The sequence below is a fragment of the Ornithorhynchus anatinus genome, chromosome 11 (genome assembly GCF_004115215.2).
Source record: "Ornithorhynchus anatinus isolate Pmale09 chromosome 11, mOrnAna1.pri.v4, whole genome shotgun sequence".
Taxonomy (NCBI): domain Eukaryota; kingdom Metazoa; phylum Chordata; class Mammalia; order Monotremata; family Ornithorhynchidae; genus Ornithorhynchus; species Ornithorhynchus anatinus.
Window position 1 is genome coordinate 34,876,952 of NC_041738.1, and position 22,038 is coordinate 34,898,989.

Here is a 22,038-nt window from a genome sequence, read left to right on the forward strand (position 1 = left end):
CAGTTACTCCCTGTCATATTAGATACGCTCCTTAAAGACATCTCAACTATTTTAATTCCTCATTTTCCCCTTCGGCAAAAAAAAATAAAAAAATCTACATCCCTTCAATTTCCCAACAGACACCCCAAACCAAGGGAGACCACGAGTCATGGACCAGGGGACGGGGGGAGGGGAAACGGACAAGGCGCCTGCAGTATTCCTAGGCCACAGCTCATCCTGGCCTCATTCCAATTTGAACAAATACTTCACATCACCCTCAAATCCCTCCATTTCCTCCCCGATGGACACACGGCGCTGATTGGAAGTGAACAGCTGTCACCTTCCCCACCAAAGAGGGTGGTGAGGTAATTCTCTACATCGAGTTGGTAACGTGCTTTGGGGGCCACTGGCGTGAAAGGCGCTCTCTGTGTGGGGAGCGCATTATTCCTCTCCGTTTCCAGCAGCCCTTTATCATCAAGGCCTGTGCCCCGAATGAGAAGAACGCTAACCCCGTTTCCCTCCCTTTCACAAAAGCGTCTTTCATCCTGCAATGTGCTCCGGAGTGCACAGGGAAGAACCACTTTAGCCTGCCACTACCAGGACGAGGAGCTCTGCTCCTGCTCCAGCACTGTGCAGCTCGTACAGCCAAACGAGTTCCATGTTCCCAAGGGCAACGGCGGGCACATGGGCTGGACTATCTGGGCATCGTGGCTGGGCAGAGGAGCAGGACTATCACTATGGATCTCAGAAGGATGGGGGAGAAACACTGCCGGGGCCTGGGAGTCAGAAGGGCCAGGGTTCTAATCCAGGCTCTGCCACATGTCCGCTGTGTGACCTTGAGCAAGTCGCTTCACTTCTCTGGACCCCGGTTACTTCATCTGGAAAACGGAGATTAAGGCTGTGAATCCTACGTGGGTCAGGAACAGTGTCCCACCCAATTACCCTGTATCCACTCCAGTGCTTAGTACAGTGCCTGGCACATAGTAAATGCTATTATCACATTCTGGCCACGCTCCGGGACCGAGCCCTGGCTTCACACTTACCTTGGTAAGGCACCAGGAAAGCGGGCTAGGTGGGAAAGCTGACGGGGCGGGAATGGGTGGCATGTTTCTTCTGGAAAACGAGGAGAGTAGTCACAAGCAGCAGGCAGCAACTTTCGGAGGCATGACACCAGAGGAGGTTGCCTGGATGTTGATCACTAGGAGACCTCTTTCTCGATCCCCATGCACGGTGGAAAGGACAGCAGCTGCCGGGGCTCGGCGGTGGGGGTGGTGAAGGAGTCTTTCGGCCCGGAGGTTTTGGGGTTCCCAAATGGAGGGATTCAAGATGGCTGACACCAAAAAAAGTTTGCCTCCACTTCCTTGCCCTGAAACAATCTGCCTCGGGCTAAACAAAGTTCTTCAAGCTCCAGAAGTGGGGCTAAACTAACGTGCGATCTCGGGTGGTCTTCAGAAGGGGTCTGTTTCCAGAAGGACCAGAGAAAAGTACCACCTCATTCACCGAGGTAAAAGCCCGAAGCTACTTACAAACACAACAAAACATTTTTATTCACTTCCAGATTATATAACACATGGTGAGCTTTTTTTCTACGTAGGTACTATACAAAACGACGGACAGGAAAACCATAAGATGAAACATCGCGTCTGAATCGGCTTCATAAGGCGGGTCGAAACTCTGGAATTGTTGGGATGAAGATTCTGTCTCCCCCGGACCAGGGCCGGCCACAGGAGAAAAGCCCAGGGGTCAACTGTCACACCATGGGCAGGTGTCAGGGTTGGACAGAGTGCCCACAATAAGCTGCTTATCCTCCACTGGACTTAAAAATGCAATTTTGAACTGTTACACGGTTACAGATATCACAGAATGGGTGACAACCAAAGTATTAAATAGAAGAACCCTAACACTGGACTTTATCTAAATATTTCTCTTTTTCACATGGTCCTTTTTAAATTAAGAATTAAGCCCCAGGGCTCCTCTCCTGTGCTATGCTCCAGTTCTGTTATTGCTGGGGAAGGAAAAAGAAAAGGGAAATGTTATATTCTTACAAGGCATCTTGTTTTTATCAGGTGCTTTTGATGGAGACAGAAAGAAAGCCCGAAGCTAGCAGCAGCTTAAGTACCTCATCTAGAGAACCCAGGCGATTGGAAGGGACTGTGGCCAGGGGCCTGCTACCATGCAACGGTCACTGAAGGTCAACGCTCCCTTTGAGGCCAGGTTTCGCTAGACCTAGTGATTTTAAGAATGTGTTGGTGAAACGATCAAAATGGGCAAAGCCAGAAGGCAGGTGCCCATGCCTATCTGCCAGGTCAGTTTGGGGATTGCCAATCTGTCAGGGGAAGGCCGGCTCCCAGAACTAAGGAACCTCCTTTTTGGCAAGGAACGCATCTCCCAATCCCGTTATATTCTACTCTCCCAAGCGCTCAGTACAATGCTCGGCACATAGTAAGCGCTCAATAAATACCACTGACTGACTGATAGATAGGGTTGTTCACAGACAGTCTTCCAGTTTGTGGGGGGACATTTCAGATACCACACCGCTGGTCTTAAGCACTCAGTACAGTGCTCTGTACACAGCAAGGGCTCAATAAATACCACTGCCTGAATGATTAGGAAAAGAGGGTCCCAAGGCCAGTGGTGAGTAACCCAGGGCAGGACAGGTTGTTCTTCCTGGAACAAGCCCAGTGGATTTGAAGCAGCGTGGCTTCGTCGATACGGCACCGGCCTGGAAGTCACAAGGTCACGGGTTATGAGCCCGGCTCCGCCACGTCTGCTGCGTGACCCTGGGCAAGTCACTTGACTTCTCTGGGCCTCCGTTACCTCATCTGTAAAATGGGGATTAAAGCTGTGAGCCCTTTGTGGAACAGGGACTGTGTCCAACCTGACTACTCCAGTGCTTAGAAAAGTGCTTGGCACATAGTAAGCACTTAACAAGTACCAAAATTATTATTATTTGTAGACAAGCCACAGAGAATCAATCGTTTATGAATCCTATGTTTTTATATTCCTCTGGGCCTTGTGGCAAAGGGCCAATAAAAATCAAGCACTCTCATTAAGAAGCGGCTTAGTTTCGCGGGGGGGGGGGGGGTCCTGAGTGGGGATAGAATGGTTCTCGGTCACAGGATGAAGGTCTTGAAGAGTTCGAATGCTTAAGAAACAGACTGCAGGTGGCCCGCCCTGTCCTTTCCGGTCGGTCCCATTTCCTCCTTGGAAGGGTAGCTCACCTTAGCCTTGTTCTGAACGGGGAGATAGAGTTTGAACTCGGCCGGCAGCTCGTCCTCCGAATACAATCTGTCTGAGAAGTATACCCGTCGGATGCGACAGTTTGCGTGGATCTGCAGAGGCAAGGGCTATTTTTAACGGTGGGAGAAAAAAAGAACATTTCCTCCTCTCCTCCCTTCTTCCCATTCCTCTCATGGTGACACCGGATCTATACTCCACGGAGAGCAGCTTGGTTTGAAAGGCCCTCTGACCTCTCTCAAGTGAACTTCCAAACTTCCAGTCTTCTCAGGATCCCAGCCTCACGAAGACCCTTCCAGGAAACACCATCCCTGAGAACTGGACGGCCTTCCGGGCCCAACCCGCGACAACTCAAATTGTTTCCCCCAGATTCCCCTTTCTCCGGCTTGTCTTTCTGGACTCTTTGTAAAAGGCAGAAGCCCAAGGTCCCTTGAGACTTTCCCAAAGAAGGCGTCATTCAGTCCTACTAGAAACCCCCACTGAAACCGTTATACAAGCCCGCTCCCCACCGGTTTTTAATTCGGCTAGCTACCGCCGCTCGGACTTCCCTGAGGACGCCTAGGCGAGGAGCTGGTACCTGCACTCTCAGGGTCTCGATGTAGTTCGTGCCGTACGCCCTCCGGGTGAAGTCCGACAGGTTGAACTGGATCTGGTTCCAACCATCGTCCAGACGCATGGGCATGGTGCAGATGAAGGGTTTGACTCGGGTCGTGCTCTGGTAGTTACTTGCCCGGAACCGCCGGCGTACATTCTTGTCGTCTAGTACCTGGCGTTGGATGGAAGGGAGGGCAAGGACAGAACAAGTCTATTTCCTAGGAAGATCCAAAAGCAGAGATTGGGAGGTGAGCAACTGAGCTCGCCAAGCGTAATTTCCACTGGACTTCACCAACGGAAGGGAAAGAAGGCAGCTACATTCATTCATTCAATCGTATCTGAGTGCTGACTGTGTGTAGAGCACTATACTGAGCACTTGGGAGAGTACAATATAGCAATAAACAGATACATCCCCTGCCCACAGCGAGCTTACAGCTACAATCGTCGTGGATATGGATGGCAAGGAAGAAAGCCAGTTTATCCTGTAGAGTTGCCAAGACGACACCAGCTGTTTACGCGGTCGTGGGAGAAGGGCATTCGGATCATGGAAATCACCTCATAAATCTACTTTTCAAAGACCGTGCTAAGAGTTGAGTCCATCAGGAAGCGCATTCTGGGGCTAGCAGCTCCAGAAGAGATGCTTTCTTTGCACCTGCTTTTCTAATCCCTGAAGCTGGTGATTGCTTCCTTTTGGATACTTGCTTTTACTCCTATTTACTGTGGAATTCCTGGATTTTTCTACTAAATTCATACCCTCTGGTGTACTGAGCGTTTATGTGAAATTTTTCAGGAGTGAGAGAAAAGCCCAGGCAGAATGCCAGAAAGGAATAAAGACTCCGAACACCCCTCCCACGTAGGAGGTGGCAGGTCACGTTCTTTAGGGCAGCAGGGGCGGTCCTGACCCCTCTCCACCTTACCTGCACTTCGAAAGTGAAATACTTCTTCAAGTTTTTGATGATCATAACCAGGAAAGGTAATTTAATACCCAGTGTCTTCTTTGGATCCGCAGGGCATGTGATATAAGTCGTGCTGCGGAAAAGGACGAGGCAACTGTAATTTCGGGTTGGATTCCCTTTCCTATCGCTCTTTTGAACCACTTCAATTTGCCCCAGATGCTGGGGACTCTTCTGCCAGAAAAGAAGAGGCTTAGTTGGAGAGCAGATGGAGCTGAGTTTCAGGGAAATCACGGCACTCAGGGGTCTTAGGCCACTGCATCACAGAACTCTTCTGAAAACAGGACTGAGAATTGGGCACCGAGAGAACGGTTGTTTCTCAATTGAGAAACTGAAAAATCTTGACTCACTGAAAAATCTCCAGCCAGACTACACCACTGGGCCTGGCACACAGTAAGTGCTTAACAAATACCATTAAAAAACAAAAACCGGTACACCAGAAGGGCAAGCCCATCCTATCTGTATCCTTTATCCCTTTCTGGGTGTCACTTCTGAGCGCTCAGTAGATACTGGCTGGGTCTAAATAAGACCAAGAAGCTTTGGGAAGGCTATTTTGCAGAAGATGCCATGTGGGCAGCAGAGCTGCAAAGGGCCAACTTAACGTTCAGCATCAACTTACGGTGAGGCCACAACCTCACCGGAACGCTTCTATCAGGGCTTCAACCAAGTAACATCTGTGGTATTTGTTAAGTTCTCATTAGGTGCCAAACACTGTATTAAAAGATGAACAGGATACAGTGCAAGTAGACTGGGCATGTTTTCGGCTCTTCTGTGCTGAACTAGACCACAGACCGCTAGTGGAAATATCCCCGCTACCTGGATAGAGCCGTTGAGAAATTCTTGGTCTCGGTAAACGTCTCTGAACCTCATGCAGAATGGGTCCCATTCAGGAAATGGGTTTGTAGGAAAGGGAAAGACCCGGGATTCATGTTTTCTTCCCAGGGATTCAACTGAGACGCAGAGTGGTCTAGTGGAGACAGCACGGGGCCTGGAAGTCAGAGGACCTGGGTTCTAAATCCAGCTCCCCCAACTGTCAGTTGGGCAAGTCACCTCACTTCTCTTTGCCTCCATTACCTCATTAAGACTGTGAGCTTCCTGAGGGACAAGGACTGTGTCCAATCTGATTAGTTTCTATCTACTCCAGCGCCTAGTGCAGTGACTGGCATATAATAAGGGATGAACAAATACTATTTTAAAAAAATGCCTACCTGACATTTGTTCCTTCAATCTCCAGCACAAGCGATTGGATATCGTTATCAGTAATTCTTTTGATATGGCCATTCCGAACCTTCGGCGGGGAGGAAGGGGAAAAAAAAAAGTTAGAAGTACAGCAACATCCACCAGGAAATCTCTACCAGGATCCATCTTGGAAATGGGTAACGGAATCAGGTAGGTTTTGAAGAAAAGTACTAGAAGAAACTCCGAAAGGTGAGCAGAGGTACAGGAGGAGTGGGAAGTAACATGGCCTAGCGGATATAGCACAGCCCTGGGAGTCAGAAGAACCTGTGCTCTAATCCTGGCTCCGCCACTTGTCTGCTGTGTGACCTGGGACGAATCACTTTGCTTCTCTGTGCCTCAGTTATGTCATCTGTAATAATAACAATAATGATGGTATTTGTTAAGCGCTTACTATGTGCCAAGCACTGTTGTAAGCACTGGGGTAGATACCAGGTAATCGGGTTGTCCCACGTGGGACTCACGGTCTTAATCTCCATTTTACAGATGAGGGAACTGAGGCCCAGAGAAATTAAGGGACTTGCCCAAAGTCACACAGCTGACAAGCGGCAGAGCTGGGATTAGAACCCACGACCTCTGACTCCCAAGCCCGGGCTCTTCCCACTAAGACACATGAGCCCCATATGGGACATAGACTGTGTCCAACCTGATAAGCTAATATCTAACCCAGCTCTTAGCACAGTGCCTGGCATACAGTAAGTGCTTAACAAATATCATTAAAATAAAAGGAACAGCAGGAAATTCTAAAGGGAAAATGGGCAAAGCTGGAGTCCCCCGGAAACTGGTGTGATGAGGATCAGCTAACCAGGTCGCAGCAAAGTAAGACGAGTGGCTGCCATCTGGGTAGACTCGTTAAATATACAGAAAAAGTGCCCAGAATGCTGAACATTCCTCCTGGGAGGGAAGTTAGATGTCTTGCTTTGAAATCTGGTTTGCCTCTCAGGGAGACGAAGCCCACAGGAGGCTTGAGATTTCTGCTGAACGCTATCAAACACCCCAACCCTCCTCTGAGCCGCACACTTCCTGCACAAGTGGGAAGGCGGCTCCTGGGCTTTCGGGCAGGGGTCTGCTCCTGCTCCTGCTCGCTCGCTCTTTCTCACACATGCACATACATGAGTGCAGGGGAAACTGCTGAAGCAGTGAGTGGCTTGGAGAGCTCAAGGAGCCGGCCTGTTGAGGAAGAATCTCTAGAGACTGACTTACTGCCCCTAACAGTCCGGAGCAAAGGCGGTAGACACTAACAAACAGCTCCACACTCTTGCTTTGACCAGTCTCGGCTACACGAATAGGCAATATACCTTTGAGGAAAAACAGAGGCTAAAATGAATTTTCATTCACGGAACTAACGATTCCCCACATCTCGTCTATTACATTTTTCAGTACATCATTCCTGAAAAGTATCAGTCCCTGAAGTTTAAAGGATGAGGCAGCAACTGAGAGAGCCCCCCCCCCCGGGGTTCCCTGAGAGGCACTCTCCTGCGGCTTAATTATTCAAATAAAACTCAGCACACTGGGAACAAACACAGTTATAGAGCGTGGCCTCGGGTCTAATGATAATAATAATAATAATGTTGGTATTTGTTAAACGCTTACTATGTGCAGAGCACTGTTCTAAGCGCTGGAGTAGGTACAGGGTAATCGGGTTGTCCCACGTCAGGCTCACGGTTAATCCCCATTTTACAGATGAGGTAACTGAGGCACAGAGAAGTTAAGTGACTTGCCCACAGTCACACGGCTGACAAGTGGCAGATCCAGGATTCGAACCCAAGACCTAGGAAGCCGAGGCCTATAAATAGCAGATCTTCACGGAGCCCCTCTCCAGGACAGAGTCGTAGAAAGAGCAGAGGGGCCTTCAGTGTCCAGAGAAGAGGGTTTGGTCAGACCTAAGGCGAAGGAAATTCCAGAGATGAGGATGCCTTCTCCCCACCCCCAAATTTATAGCTGATGATTTCACTGGAACGCTCCTCGGGACTTTTATGGACTCAAATCAGCATCTTGAACTGCTTCTAGAACCCTGCAGGGAGCCAGCCTGGACTGGGGAGGGAGGGTGCGGGGCTGCCAGTATTTCTGAAGCAGTCAGACCTCTGTGTCTTCTAAAGCTTTCGAATGGAGTGCTCGCTATTAGTCTCCTCTAGCACACTGTCTTTTGGCAGGCATGACAACTGGCCGCACGAAGCAGCTCAAACATAGAAAATGAAGTGACCTAGCTCAAACGGTGGAGTCTAGCCAGTTGAGGCAGGCCACTCTTGCAGGCTTTGGCTCTAATCAAAAAATCTAAGGTTTTCTGTATCCTTTTTTTCGGTGGTATATGTGTTAGGCACTTATTACATGCCACGCATTGTACTAAGCACTGAGACATGCCAGACATTGTACTAAGCGCTGGGTAAGTACAAGTTAAGCAGGTGGGACACGGCCCATGTCCCTCACGGGGCTTACAGTCTTAATTCCCATTTTACAGATGAGGTAACTGAGACACAGAGAAGTGAAGTGAGCTACCCAAGGTCACAAGGCAGACAAACTGCAGATCCAGGTTTATAAGCAAGGTTCTTCTGACTCCCAGGCCTGTCCTCTATCCTCTAGGCCACCCTGCTTCTGTTTTGGAGGTGGAGGAAGGAAAACCAGGGCCCAAATCTTAGAGAATTGAGACCCTCTGGCCTCCACGTGAACCAGGTGAAAATGCCTCTACACCCAGGACAACAGCGCAGCTTCCACTAACCTATTAAACTCACCATTGCTCAGGTGAAACGGTGATCATGAAACCACAAGCCTGTCAAGTCTTCTACTGCCGGACTTGAGGAAGGATTACAATAACTGATGCTAATGAGCAAAAAGCTCTTTGTACAAAAGAGGGAAAATAACTGCCAGGGTTAGCTCCATACAATGATTACTTGAGAGGGGAAAAGTCAGAAAAGTTGGAAAAAACAGCAACAGAAAAGACAGCTAACGGAGTTGAGTTGATGATAAATTTTCCTAGGCTTTGACAATTGTTGATGGGAAAACAACAGATGAATCAATCCATCATTGGTATTTATTGTGCGCACCCTGTGTGCAGAGCACTGTATTGTGCTTGGGAGAGTACGATATAACGGGGTTGGTAGCCCTGCCCAAAACAAGCTTTCAGATGAACCCTCACCGTCGCAAAAACTATGAGGCTGGGAATCTGCCGGTATGAAATGGATTCTAATGACAGCGGTTCGCACAGTGCTACTCGCTCTCTGGCTCTGACATTCAGTCATTTCTATTCACTGAGCACTTAATGTGTGCAAAGCACTGTATTAAGAGCCCGTTATGTTCCTTTTGGGGCAGTGGGTGCAACAGATGAGTGTGTCTTGAGGAAATAGAGTACACGGGCCGGTGAGAAGAGGGATAGGGAAGGTCGGCCTCGACCTCCGTGGAAATCCACCTATCAACACAGAAGCAGCGCGGTCAAGTGAATAGAGCACGGGCCTGGGAGTCAGGAGGACCCGGGTTCTAATCCCCGTTCTGCTACTTGTCTGCAGTGTGAGCTTGGGCGAGTCGGTTCTCTGTGCCTCACTTATCTCATCTGTAAAACGGGGATTACGGCTGTGAGCCCCATGTGGGACATGGACTATGTCCAACCTGATTAGCTTATAGCCCGGGCTTGGGAGTCAGAGGTCATGAGTTCGAATCCCGGCTCTGCCACCTGTCAGCTGTGTGACTGTGGGCGAGTCACTTCACTTCTCTGGGCCTCAGTTACCTCATCTGTAAAATGGGGATGAAGACTGTGAGCCTCACGTGGGACAACCTGATTACCCTGTATATCCCAGCGCTTAGAACAGTGCTCTGCACATAGTAAGCGCTTAATAAATACCAGCATTATTATTATTATTATTATTACTGCAGCGCTTAGAACGGTGCCTGGCACACGGGAACCGCTTAACAAATACCACTTAAAAAAACCAAGTTTTCTTAGTAGATTCAAAAAGAGAATTCAGGTAGCGAAGCGCACAAAGTAATTCAAACTGTGGGGGATTCCCTCCAACACAAACTTCCTCTCTTAAACTCCTTCCAGTGAAGCCATTACTAAGCTGGACTGGGTTTGAGCCAACGGTTAGACTAGCCATCCATACCAACTAGCCTTCCCGTCAGTCGACAGTCTTCATTCCGGCAGCAGAATTACTTCCCAGTGTGGAAATCCAACTGAAAATCGCAAATCTCTGTCATGGGCTAATCCTCATAGCCTCTAGGGATCTGAGAAAAGGGATTTCAACTCAGGGGGTGAAAAAAGAACCTCTAAACCACCTTTTCAAATACCCAGTCACAGACAACAAACAGCAAAGGCTTTCTTCGTCTTATCTGGAGGAAGGTGGACGGTTATAAAAAAAAAAATGGGGTGGGAGAGCGACTGAAAAGGGAACCGGGAAGGGAGAAATGGAAGGAGAGGGAGGAAGACGGCCAGTCTGAGGCGTATTTACCGGTAAGTTGGCTTCAGATGTAAACCTGTGTTTATTTCTACCCTCAGTTTTCTTTGTCCCACCCACTCTTCGGCAGGGCCTGAAAGTCTGTGGCATCTGTATGGCCGAGGAGCTGACCCAAGTCCCTAATTTACAGTCAACCAGCGCCAAAGGCCAGGGAAGCGGGAGCCGGAGCCGGAATCGGAGAAAAGGCTGAGAGAGACCTCCCTAGGCTGAGTCAGGAATTGCTCTAGCCGTATCCAAGAACGACACAAATCAGGGAACAACACGATCAGGGAACAACACAATCGGGTCGCTCTGCGCTCCGCGACAACAGAAGTCCTTTGGGGGCCACTGAGAAACCCCCCCAAGAGCTACCCGGCACAGCCGTGATGCCTCGAAACACAGATGTACGGTGAAGAGCTTACTGTGTGATATGTTTCCCCCCCCCTTCCAAGCCTTATTGAAGGTACATCTCCTCCAAGAGGCCTGCCCTGACTAATAATCATTACGGTATTTGCTAAGTGCTTACTATGTGCAAAGCACCGCTCTAAGCGCTGGGATAGATACCCGGTAATCAGGTCGTCCCACGCGGGGCTCACCGTCATCATCCCCATCTCACAGATGAGGCCACTGAGGCCCAGGAAGTGAAGTGCCTTGCCCACAGTCGCCCAGCTGACAAGTGGCAGAGTCGGGATTAGAACCCACGACCTCTGACGCCCAAGCCCGGGCTCTTTCCACTGAGCCACGCGAAGCTCCCTTCTGCACCCCCCGACCCCCTCTCTTTGCACTTCCCCGCTCCCAGCCCCAAAGTTCTTATGTCTTTATCTATTTTACTGATTTGTTTTGATGTCTGTCTTACCCACTCTAGACTGTAAGCCCGTCGTGGGCAGGGAACATGGCTGTTTATGGCTGCACTGGACTCTCCCAAGCGTTTAGTACAGTGCTCCGCAAACAGTAAGCGCTCAATAAATACAACTGAAAGAATGAACAGACCTACATGCAATTCGTTAGGTTCTTGTTCCAGGACGGCCCGGGCACGCTGACCAAGCCCTATATGGGACCCGATTAACTTCTACCTGGAGCGCTCAACTGGCTTGCCCCCTCTTATCTTACTTTGCTGATTTCCTACCGGGAAGCAGCCTGGCTCAGTGGAAAGAGCCCGGGCTTGGGAGTCAGAGGTCATGGGTTCGAATCCCGGCTCTGCCACTCGTCAGCTGGGGGACCGTGGGCGAGTCACTTCACTTCTCCCCATCTGTAAAATGGGGATGAAGACTGTGAGCCTCACGTGGGACAGCTTGATTACCCTGTATCTACCCCAGAGCTTAGAACAGTGCTCTGCACACAGTAAGCGCTTCACAAATACCAACATTATTATTATTATCACTACAACACCAACCTGCTCACTATATCTCAATCTTGTCTACCTTCCCGCTGTCGCCCTGCCCATGTCCCCCCTTCTCAATCCTATTTATTGAGCACTTACTAGGGGCAGAGCACTGTACTAAGTGCTTGGGAGAGTACAACAGAATAAGTAGACACGTTTCCTGCCCATGACGAGCTGACAGTCTAGAGGGGGAGAGAGAAATTAATATAAGATATTTATATTTAATTTAAAGACAGAGGCCTAGGTGCTTTGGGATAGGGAGTGGGGCGATTATTAAATGTCCAAAGGACACAGACTGAAGTGCACAGAGGTTCAAGTTCCTCTGGCCTGGAAGTCCCTCCCCCTCCTTGTAATAATAATAATATTGGTATTTGTTAAGCGCTTACTATGTGCAGAGCACTGGGGTAGATACAGGGTAACCAGGTTGACCCACATGAGGCTCACAGTTAATCCCCATTTTACAGATGAAGTATCTGAGGCACAGAGAAGTGACTTGCCCACAGTCACACCGCTGACAAGTGGCAGAGCTGGGATTCGAACCCATGACCTCTGACTCCCAAGCCCGGGCTCTTTCCACTGAGCCACGCTGCTTCTCTAACTACAAGAGACCACCCACCCCTCTCCCCACCTTCAAAGCCTTGCTTAGAGAAGGAGTGTGGCCCAGTGGAATGAGCACAGGCCTGGGAGTCAGAGGCCCTGAGTTCTAATCCCCGCTCCGCCACTAGTCTGCTGTGTGACCTTGGCTAAGTCACTTCACTTCTCTATGCAGGTGAGTTTCTTCGTCACACTGTTTTTGAGCTTCAAAATCCATCTGTAAACCTTTTGCAACCTAGTTAACATTAGTAGTGGGTATATGCAGACCCTTCAAAGAGTCTGGGAAAAATTCTAACAGTGTGAGGTTCAAAGATTTTCTTCCATTACCGATTTTACGTTGGTAATAGCTGACCAGTGTTCAGTCCGGCAGACGTGATTCTGGCGGACCGATTTACAATATTTTCATGTGTGTTTATAATCGCCAGGATGCCATCCGGCCGCTGGTGGCGGCGTTCGGGGCCTCAGCCCACCATGGTAACCGGCTATTGCCTTTCACGTGTAAACATGTTGACGAGTACAACCGTGGCCTGAGAAACGAAATTCCGGGGAGAAAAGATTTCAGAGAGAGCAGAGGTGCCCCGCGTCCTGTTACCCAGAACCTTTTCCTAAGAGACGATCCACACCCAGGGCCTGCCGCACACTCGGAGCTCTGGGGATTTTGGCGAGTTTAACGACATTTCTTCGGTTCGATCTCAATCTCCCTCACTGTTCCCCTGATGCTGACACTTCCAGTAAAGTGCAGGAACCGAGTTCAATAACCTGCGGAGCGCTTAGCAACATGTTCCTGGTACAAGGTGCTTCTTCACGTGCTGATGGAGCGACTTGGGTCCCGTCCCTTGGTGTCTTAATCCGCGACGGCTGGGAGAACGCCGTCCTTTGCGGGAGTTCCCGTGGCCACTCGTGACCCACTTGCAATGTTTTATATTATTTATATTTTATAAATATATATATATTCTTTTATATTAGGGCTTCAAATAACACTGAACAAGTCGAGATGCTCTACTAAGATGCATTGCCAAAACTGCCACGGTCGCTATTAGCTACATTTAGTAGTCCAAAGTCTAGATCACTTGACCTTTAAAAAAATGACCAGAAGAGAGTTTCTGCAGCAACTAAGGGTTCGTAGGCTTTTAACTTGGTCTCTAGTCTACTTATTTATCTCCAAATACAATTTGTTAAATCTGTGCAATTCCCCAAGCCTCTGTCAGTGTTCCCCACTGACACCTAGCTGCTTCCCCGTGTTCCTTCTCATTCACATTTATTTTTCTTTCTTACTCCAAAGCAAACACACTTTCAGGGGAAAACCTGAGAGGTTATTCAAAACTGCAAAGCAGCCGGGTAAACTTATCAAGATACGAGGGATCCGATAAACTTAAACACCACTGACCTGACTTTGTTTTAAAAGTCACTGCAGAGCTAAATACTTTGACTGCCTTTAAAATCAAGATACCAAGAATACACAGAGGACACTTTTTTCTTGAAAAAGCATCTTCCACTAGAAGAACTCAAAAGGACAGAGCACTGAAGCAAGGAATGATGAATAACCTCAAAAACAAACAAAAATTCTTGGAGGAAAAAAAATATACATATTACACCCATTTGATTTATGAAAGCAGAGGTCTGGACTCACCCTACCTAGGCCCTCCCAGTCAGTCAAAGTGTATTTATTGAGCACTTACTGCGTGCAGAGGACTGTACTAAGCGCTTGAGAGGGTACAAAACAATAATAAACAGACTCATTCCCTGCCCAAAATGAGATTCCACAAATTCAGCAACATTCCTATCCAGGTGACAAATTTGACACGTACCTTCCCTACTTCGAGTCACAAAGAAAATAGATTTTTTGCTTGAATGTCATGGGTGGAATTTTTTGACTAACTTCCGAAATTAGTGACGTATTAATGCCCGTCTTCCCCTCTACGCTGTCAAGTCTTTCTGGACAGGGACCGTTTCTGCGAATTCTGTTGTACCGTACTCTCCCAAGCGCTCGGTAAAGTGCTCTGTCCATAGTAAATGCTCAGCAGCGTGGCTCAGTGGAAAGAGCACGGGCTTAGGAGTCAGAGGTCATGGGTTCTAATCCTGGCTCCGCCACTTGTCAGCTGTGTGACTGTGGGCAAGTCACTTCACGTCTCGGTGCCTCAGTTCCCTCATCTGTAAAATGGGGATGGAGACTGTGAGCCTCGCGTGGGACAACCTGATGACCCTGGATCTACCCCTGTGCTTAGAACGGTGCTCGGCACATAGTAAGCGCTTAACAGATACCAACATTATTATCATTATTATTAAATACAACTGATGGATGAAGTTGGCTTTTCAAAACGGAGACCTCTGATAGGAGACCCGCCATCAACTATCCTGCTTTGACCAAAAAAAATGTATCCAGCACAAAGCAATATCAGAAGGCAGCTTCCCCCACAAAAACGGATGACTCGTTCTCCTATGGACCCCCAAAATATCATTTAATGTAGCAGAACTGGCAATTCCTCTAGATCTGTTCCTTCCCACTTTTACAAGTCAATGGGGGTTGGAGCGCACGAGCCCAGGGTTTTCTTTTGCAAACGGAGTCCATGCATTAGGAGGTACGAATGACCTAGTTCCTGGCTTGCTTTCAAAAAAACAGAATTTCCAGCCTCTTCTATAACAAGCCCACTTCGGGAAAATTAAAAAAAAAATACACTCAGTAGCATTTGATGTTGGTATTTGTTAAGCGCTTCCTATGTGCAGAGCACCGTTCTAAGCGCTGGGGGAGATACAGGGTCATCAGTTTGTCCCACGAGAGGCTCCCAGATAATCCCCATTTGACAGATGAGGCAACTGAGGCACAGAGAAGTGAAGTGACTTGCTCCCAGCTGACAAGTGGCAGAGCCGGGATTTGAACCCATGACCTCTGACTCCAAAGCCCAGGCGCTTTCCACTGAGCCACGTAGCATTTACCGTCTCCACGTAGAGTTCTCCCTTCCGGACACCCCAGGAGGGGTCTGGAACCTCTGATTCAAGAGACCCAACTAGCCGCCTCAGTTTCTTCGTCGGTAAGCGGTCAAGGAGGGGTTATCAATCAGTGGGATTTATTGAGCGCCTACTGGGTGCAGGGCACCGTACTAAGGGTCTGGGGGAGGACAATAAAACAAAGTTAGATGCGTTCCCCGGGTTGCCGGATGCTCTCGAACCAACTCGGCTATCCTCTAGACACCCACCCCCACACCCCTCAGGTGCCTGGGCAGACACGGAGCCCTTGAGAAGCAGTGTGGCCTAACGGGTAGAGCCAAGGCCTGGGAGTCAGACGCCTCGGGTTCCCATCCCGCCTCTGCCAACTGCTTGCTGTGAGACCTTGGGCAAGTCACTCCCCTTCTCTGTGCCTCAGTTTCCTCGACTGTGAAAAGGAGATCGACTATCTGTTCTCCCTCCGACTTGGACCGTGAGCCCCCTCCCCCGTGAGGAACTGTGTCCGACCTAAGCATAATGGCATTTGTTAAGCGCTTCCTATGTGCCAGACCCTGTTCTAAGCGCTGGGGCGGAGACAAGATTATTGGGTTGGACAAAGTCCCTGTCCCCCCATAGGGCTCACAGACTGAATCCCCATTTTCCGGATGAGGGAACTGAGGCTCAGAGAGGTGAAGGGACTGGCCCAAGGTCTCACAGCAAGCAATTGGCGGAGTCGGGATGAGAACTCAAGGCCTCTGACTCCCAGGCCCGTGCTCTACCCACTACACCAGGGTCACCCAGCAGACAAGTGGTGGGGTCGGAATTAGAACCCAAGACCTCCTGCCTCCCAGGCTCGTGCTCTCTCCCTCAGGCCCTGCCTTGTACCTACCCTGGCGCTTGGAACGGTGTCCGACACACAGGATTACCCTGTATCGACCCAGCGCTTAGAACAGTGCTTGGCACCTAATAAGCGTTGAACAAATACCAAAATTATTATCATTATTAAATAGTCATTCCTTCTCTGCTCTTTCCCCTTCCCCTCCCCACTGCACTGTGCGTATGTGGACATATTATTTACTACTCTATTTATTTTGTTAATGAGGTGTATCTATCTGTGATTCTATTTTTCTTGATGATTTTGACCCCAGACTACTTGTTTTGTTTTGTTCTGTTTTGTTTTGTTGTCTGTCTCCCCGGTTTAGACTGTGAGCCTGTTGTTGGGCAGGGATTGTCTCCGTCTGTTGCCAAATGGTACATTCTCTGCACATTCATTAATTCATTCAACAGTACTTCTTGAGCGCTTACCATGTGCAGAGCACTGTACTAAGCGCTTGGAACGTACAGTTCGGCAACAGATAGCTAGTAAGTGCTCAATAAATACAACTGAATGAATGAATGCATTTTTTAAATCAACGGCATTTACTGAGCAATTACTGTGTGCAGAGCACTGTACTAAGCGCTTGGAATAATGGATAGTAAGTGCTCAATAAATACAACTGAATGAATGAATGCATTTTAAAAATCAATCAACTGCATTTACTGAGCACTTACTGTGTGCCGAGCACTGTACTAAGCGCTTGGAATGTACAATTTGGCAACAGATAGAAAGTGCTCAATAAATACAACTGAATGAATGAATGCATTTTTAAAATCCATCATCGGCACTTACTGAGCACTTATTGGATGCAGAGCACTGTACTAAGCGCTTGGAATGTATAATTTGGCAACAGATAGATAGTAAGTGCTCAATAAATACAACTGAATAAATGAATGCATTTTTTAAATCAATCAACGGCACTTACTGAACACTTATTGTGTGCAGAGCACTGTACTAAGCGCTTGGAATGTACAATTCGGCAACCGATAGATAGTAGGCGCTCAATAAATACGACTGAATGAATGCATTTTTTAAATCAAACAATCGATGGCATTTACTGAGCTCTTACACTGTGCAGAGCACTGTACTAAGGATACTGTAAGCGCGCAGAGCACTGTACTAAGCGCTTGGCAAGGTCAAAAGAGCCATAAAGAGACAATCCCTGCCCACACTTGGCTTACCGTCTGGGGGGGAGAGGACCAAATAGGGAGCGAACTCCCCCGAGCGCTTAGTTCAGTGCCCTGCACACCGTAAGCGCTCAGTAAAAGCCACCGATTGACAGAGAGGCAGCGCGGCTCAGGTGGAAAGAGCCCGGGCGGGGGAGTCCGAGGTCATGGGTTCTAATCCCGACTCTGCCAAGTATGAGCTGTGTGACTTCGGACAAGTCGCTTCACTTCTCTGGGCCTCGGTGACCTCATCTGGAAAATGGGGATGAAGCCTGTGAGCCCCATGTAGGGCCACCTGATGACCCTGGATCTCCCCCAGCGCTTAGAACAGTGCTCCGCGCATAGTAAGCGCTTCACAAATACCAACATTATCATCATCATGGCAAATGGGGATGGAGACTGTGAGCTCCACGTGGGACATCCTGATCAGCTTGTCTCCCCACAGTGCTTAGAACAGTGCTTTGCACATGGTAAGCGCTTAACAAACACCACCATTACTATTATCGTTATTATTAATTATTATTATTATTGTTCTCCGGGCCTCAGCAACCTCCTCTGGAAGAGGGGGATGAAAACTGTGAGCCCCACATGGGACATGCTGATCACCTTGTATTCCCCCCCAGCGCTTAGAACAGTGCTTGGCACATAGTAAGTGCTTAACAAATACCACATCATTATTATTATTATTATTATTATTATTATTCCCCGGGCCTCTGTGACCTCCTCTGGTAAAGGGGGATTTTTAAGACGGCCAGACCCACGGGGTTGCGGGGCAGACCTGATAATAATAACAATAATGTTGGCATTTGTGAAGCGCTTACTATGTGCAGAGCACTGTTCTGAGCGCTGGGGGAGATCCAGGGTCATCCCACGTGAGGCTCACCGTCTTCATCCCCATTGGACAGATGAGGTCTTCTCTGGGCCTCAGGTCCCTCATCTGCAAAATGGGAAGCAGCGTGGCTCCGTGGAAAGAGCCCGGGCTGGGGAGTCCGAGGTCATGGGTGGGAATCCTGGCTCTGCCACTGGCAGCTGTGTTCATTCAATATTCAATAGTATTTATTGAGCGCTTACTATGTGCAGAGCACTGTACTAAGCGCTTGGGATGAACAAGTCGGCAACAGATAGAGACGGTCCCTGCCGTTTGACGGGCTTACGGTCTAATCGGGGGAGACGGACAGACGAGAACGATGGCACTAAACAGCGTCGAGGGGAAGAACATCTCGTAAAAACAATGGCAACTAAATAGAATCAAGGCGATGTACAATTCATTAACAAAATAAATAGGGTAACGAAAATATATACAGTTGAGCGGACGAGTACGGTGCTGTGGGGATGGGAAGGGAGAGGTGGAGGAGCAGAGGGAAAAGGGGAAAATGAGGCTTTAGCTGCGGAGAGGTAAAGGGGGGATGGCAGAGGGAGTAGAGGGGGAAGAGGAGCTCAGTCTGGGAAGGCCTCTTGGAGGAGGTGATTTTTAAGTAAGGTTTTGAAGAGGGAAAGAGAATCAGTTTGGCGGAGGTGAGGAGGGAGGGCGTTCCGGGACCGCGGGAGGACGTGACCCAGGGGTCGACGGCGGGATAGGCGAGACCGAGGGACGGCGAGGAGGTGGGCGGCGGAGGAGCGGAGCGTGCGGGGTGGGCGGTAGAAAGAGAGAAGGGAGGAGAGGTAGGAAGGGGCAAGGTGATGGAGAGCCTTGAAGCCTAGAGTGAGGAGTTTTTGTTTGGAGCGGAGGTCGATAGGCAACCACTGGAGTTGTTTAAGAAGGGGAGTGACATGCCCAGATCGTCTCTGCGGGAAGATGAGCTGGGCAGCGGAGTGAAGAATAGACCGGAGCAGGGCGAGAGAGGAGGAAGGGAGGTCAGAGAGAAGGCTGACACAGTAGTCTAGCCGGGATATAACGAGAGCCCGTAATAGTAAGGTGGCCGTCTGGGTGGAGAGGAAAGGGCGGATCTTGGCGATATTGTAGAGGTGAAACCGGCAGGTCTCGGTAACGGATAGGATGTGTGGGGTGAACGAGAGGGACGAGTCAAGGATGACACCGAGATTGCGGGCCTGCGGGACGGGAAGGATGGTCGTGCCATCCACGGTGACGGAGAAGTCTGGGAGCGGACCGGGCTTGGGAGGGAAGATGAGGAGCTCAGTCTTGCTCATGTTGAGTTTTAGGTGGCGGGCCGACATCCAGGTGGAGACGTCCCGGAGGCGGGAGGAGATGCGAGCCCGAAGGGAGGGGGAGAGGACAGGGGCGGAGATGTAGATCTGCGTGTCATCTGCGTAGAGATGGTAGTCAAAGCCGTGAGAGCGGATGAGTTCACCGAGGGAGTGAGTGTAAATGGAGAACAGAAGAGGGCCAAGAACTGACCCTTGAGGAACTCCAACAGTTAAAGGATGGGAGGGGGAGGAGGCGCCAGCGTAGGAGACCGAGAATGATCGGCCAGAGAGGTGAGAGGAGAACCGGGAGAGGACAGAGTCCGTGGAGCCAAGGTGAGATAAGGTATGGAGGAGGAGGGGATGGTCGACAGTGTCAAAGGCAGCAGAGAGGTCAAGGAGGATCAGAATGGAGTAGGAGCCATTGGATTTGGCAAGAAGGAGGTCACGGGTGACCTTAGAGAGAGCAGTCTCGGTAGAGTGGAGGGGACGGAAGCCAGATCGGAGGGGGTCTAGGAGAGAATGGGAGTTAAGGAATTCTAGGCATCGATTGTAGACGACTCGTTCTAAGATTTTGGAAAGGAAGGGTAGTAGGGAGATAGGACGATAACTGGAGGGGGAAGTGGGGTCAAGAGCGGGTTTTTTTTGGATGGGGGAGACGTGGGCATGTTTGAAGGCAGAGGGGAAGGAGCCCTTGGAGATTGACTGTGTGACGGTGGGCAAGCCACTTCACTTCTCTGGGCCTCAGTGACCTCATCTGCCAATTGGGGATGAAGACTGTGAGCCCCACATGGGCCAACCTGATGACCCTGGATCTCCCCCAGTGCTTAAAACAGTGTTCTGCACAGAGTAAGTGCTTAACAAATCCCAACATTATTATTATCATTACTTCACTTCTTGGTGCCTCAGTGGCCTCATCTGTCAAAAATCACATTATTCTTATTATCATTTGTAAAATGGGGATTAAGATTGTGAGCCTCATGTGGGACCCCCTGATGACCCTGGATCTCCCCCAGCGCTTGGAACAGTGCTCAGCGCATAGGAAGCGCTTAACAAATCCCAACATTATTTTTATTACTTCACTTCTCGGTGCCTCAGTGGCCTCATCTGTCAAATGGGGATGAAGCCTGGGAGCCCCACGGGGGACCCCCTGATGACCCTGGATCTCCCCCGGCGCTCAGAACAGTGCCCTGCACATAGGAAGCGCTTAACAAATACCAACATTATTATTAACTTCTCCGGGCCTCAGTTCCCTCCTCTGTAAAATGGGGATAAAGACCGGGAGCCTCACGTGGGACGACCCGATGACCCTGGATCTCCCCCGGCGCTTAGAACAGTGCTCAGCACATAGGAAGCGCTTCCCAAATTCCAACATTATTATTAGTTCCCGTCTCTGGGCCTCAGTTCCCTCATCTGTCAAATGGGGATGAGGACTGGGAGCCCCCCGGGGGACCCCCTGATGACCCTGGATCTCCCCCAGCGCTTAGAACAGTGCTCTTTACCTAGTAAGCGCTTCCCAAATCCCAACATTATTATTATTATTAGTTCCCGTCTCTGGGCCTCAGTTCCCTCATCTGGAAAATGGGGATGAGGACTGGGAGCCCCCCGGGGGACCCCCTGATTCCCGTGTCTCCCCCAGCGCTTAGAACAGCGCTCAGCACCTAGTAAGCGCTTCACAAATCCCACCATTATTATGATCTGTAAAAGGGGGGAGGACGTGGACCACACCCACGTGATGCCCTGCACGGCGGGATTCGAACCCACGACCTGGGCCTCCGCCCGGCCCCGCCGCGGCCCTCCGGCCGACCCCGGCGCTTAGGCGAGTGCTCGGCACCTGGTGAGGGCGGCGGGGAGGCCCGAGAGGATGATTTTTAGGGATTAAAAAGGGAGGCCAAGAGGGCGGCGGCCTGGCCAGGGGCCCCAACCCTCCTCGCGGCGGCTCGGCGGGCACCTTCTTGTCCCAAATCTGCAGGGGTTTGCTGCCGATGCTGTAGAGGATGGAGAGGAAGCCGCTCTGGAAGGTGTTCTTGAACATGGTGGCGGCGGAGGCGCGTCTGTCGTCGTCGTCGTCGCCGCTGTCGTGACGGAAGGACCGGCCCCAGCCGCGGACCGGAGGCCGGAGACCGGAGGCCGGAGGCCGGAGGCCGGAGGCCGGGCCCCGCCGCCGCCCCGAGTCCTCCCTATCGGGACCAGCCGCCCGACGGCTCCCCTCGGTCGCGATCCCCGTCGCGACACCGCCGCCTCAGCAACGGCCGGCCGCCTCAGGCGGCCCCGGACGCAGATCCCTCCGCCGCCGCCCCCCCCCTCCGAGCCCCCCTCGACGGGCCCCGCTCCCCCTCCCCAATTCCCCCGTCCCCCCTCGTCCCCTTCGGCGCCCCCCGGACCCCCTTTTCTCCTCAGGTTCGGCCCCGGGACCCCGTCGGGAAGGGACTACTTCCCAGCGGGCGACCGGCACTCCTTTCAGAAGGCGGACGGAGAGACGGGCTCCAGCGGGTGAGAGGGATTTGGGGGGTACGGCGCATGCGCGGTGCCATGG

At 50.4% G+C, this 22,038-nt stretch overlaps 1 protein-coding gene across 1 annotated transcript; it reads right to left on the bottom strand.

The window, feature by feature from the left end:
* Positions 1 to 1,498: 1,498 nt before the first annotated feature.
* On the bottom strand, positions 1,499 to 21,774 carry CFAP20 (cilia and flagella associated protein 20). Its single transcript, XM_001507942.5, has 6 exons — positions 21,454 to 21,774; positions 5,972 to 6,051; positions 4,728 to 4,839; positions 3,794 to 3,982; positions 3,201 to 3,311; positions 1,499 to 1,984 (listed from the first exon to the last, which is right to left on the bottom strand). The coding sequence occupies exons 1-6, from the start codon at positions 21,535 to 21,537 to the stop codon at positions 1,979 to 1,981; spliced, it is 582 nt and encodes a 193-aa protein (XP_001507992.2). The 5' UTR covers positions 21,538 to 21,774; the 3' UTR covers positions 1,499 to 1,978.
* Positions 21,775 to 22,038: the final 264 nt, after the last annotated feature.

What these genes read in the sequence shown, in the direction of transcription:
- CFAP20 (XM_001507942.5), bottom strand. Translation starts at nt 21,537, where the DNA reads ATGTTCAAGAACACCTTCCAGAGCGGCTTCCTCTCCATCCTCTACAGC. An exon ending in ATTGAAGGAACAAATGTCAG is followed by an intron (nt 4,840 to 5,971) that starts GTAGGCATTTTT and finishes CCTTTTCCGCAG; the next exon opens with CACGACTTATATCACATGCC. An exon ending in TCGAGACCCTGAGAGTGCAG is followed by an intron (nt 3,312 to 3,793) that starts GTACCAGCTCCT and finishes TTGCCTCTGCAG; the next exon opens with ATCCACGCAAACTGTCGCAT.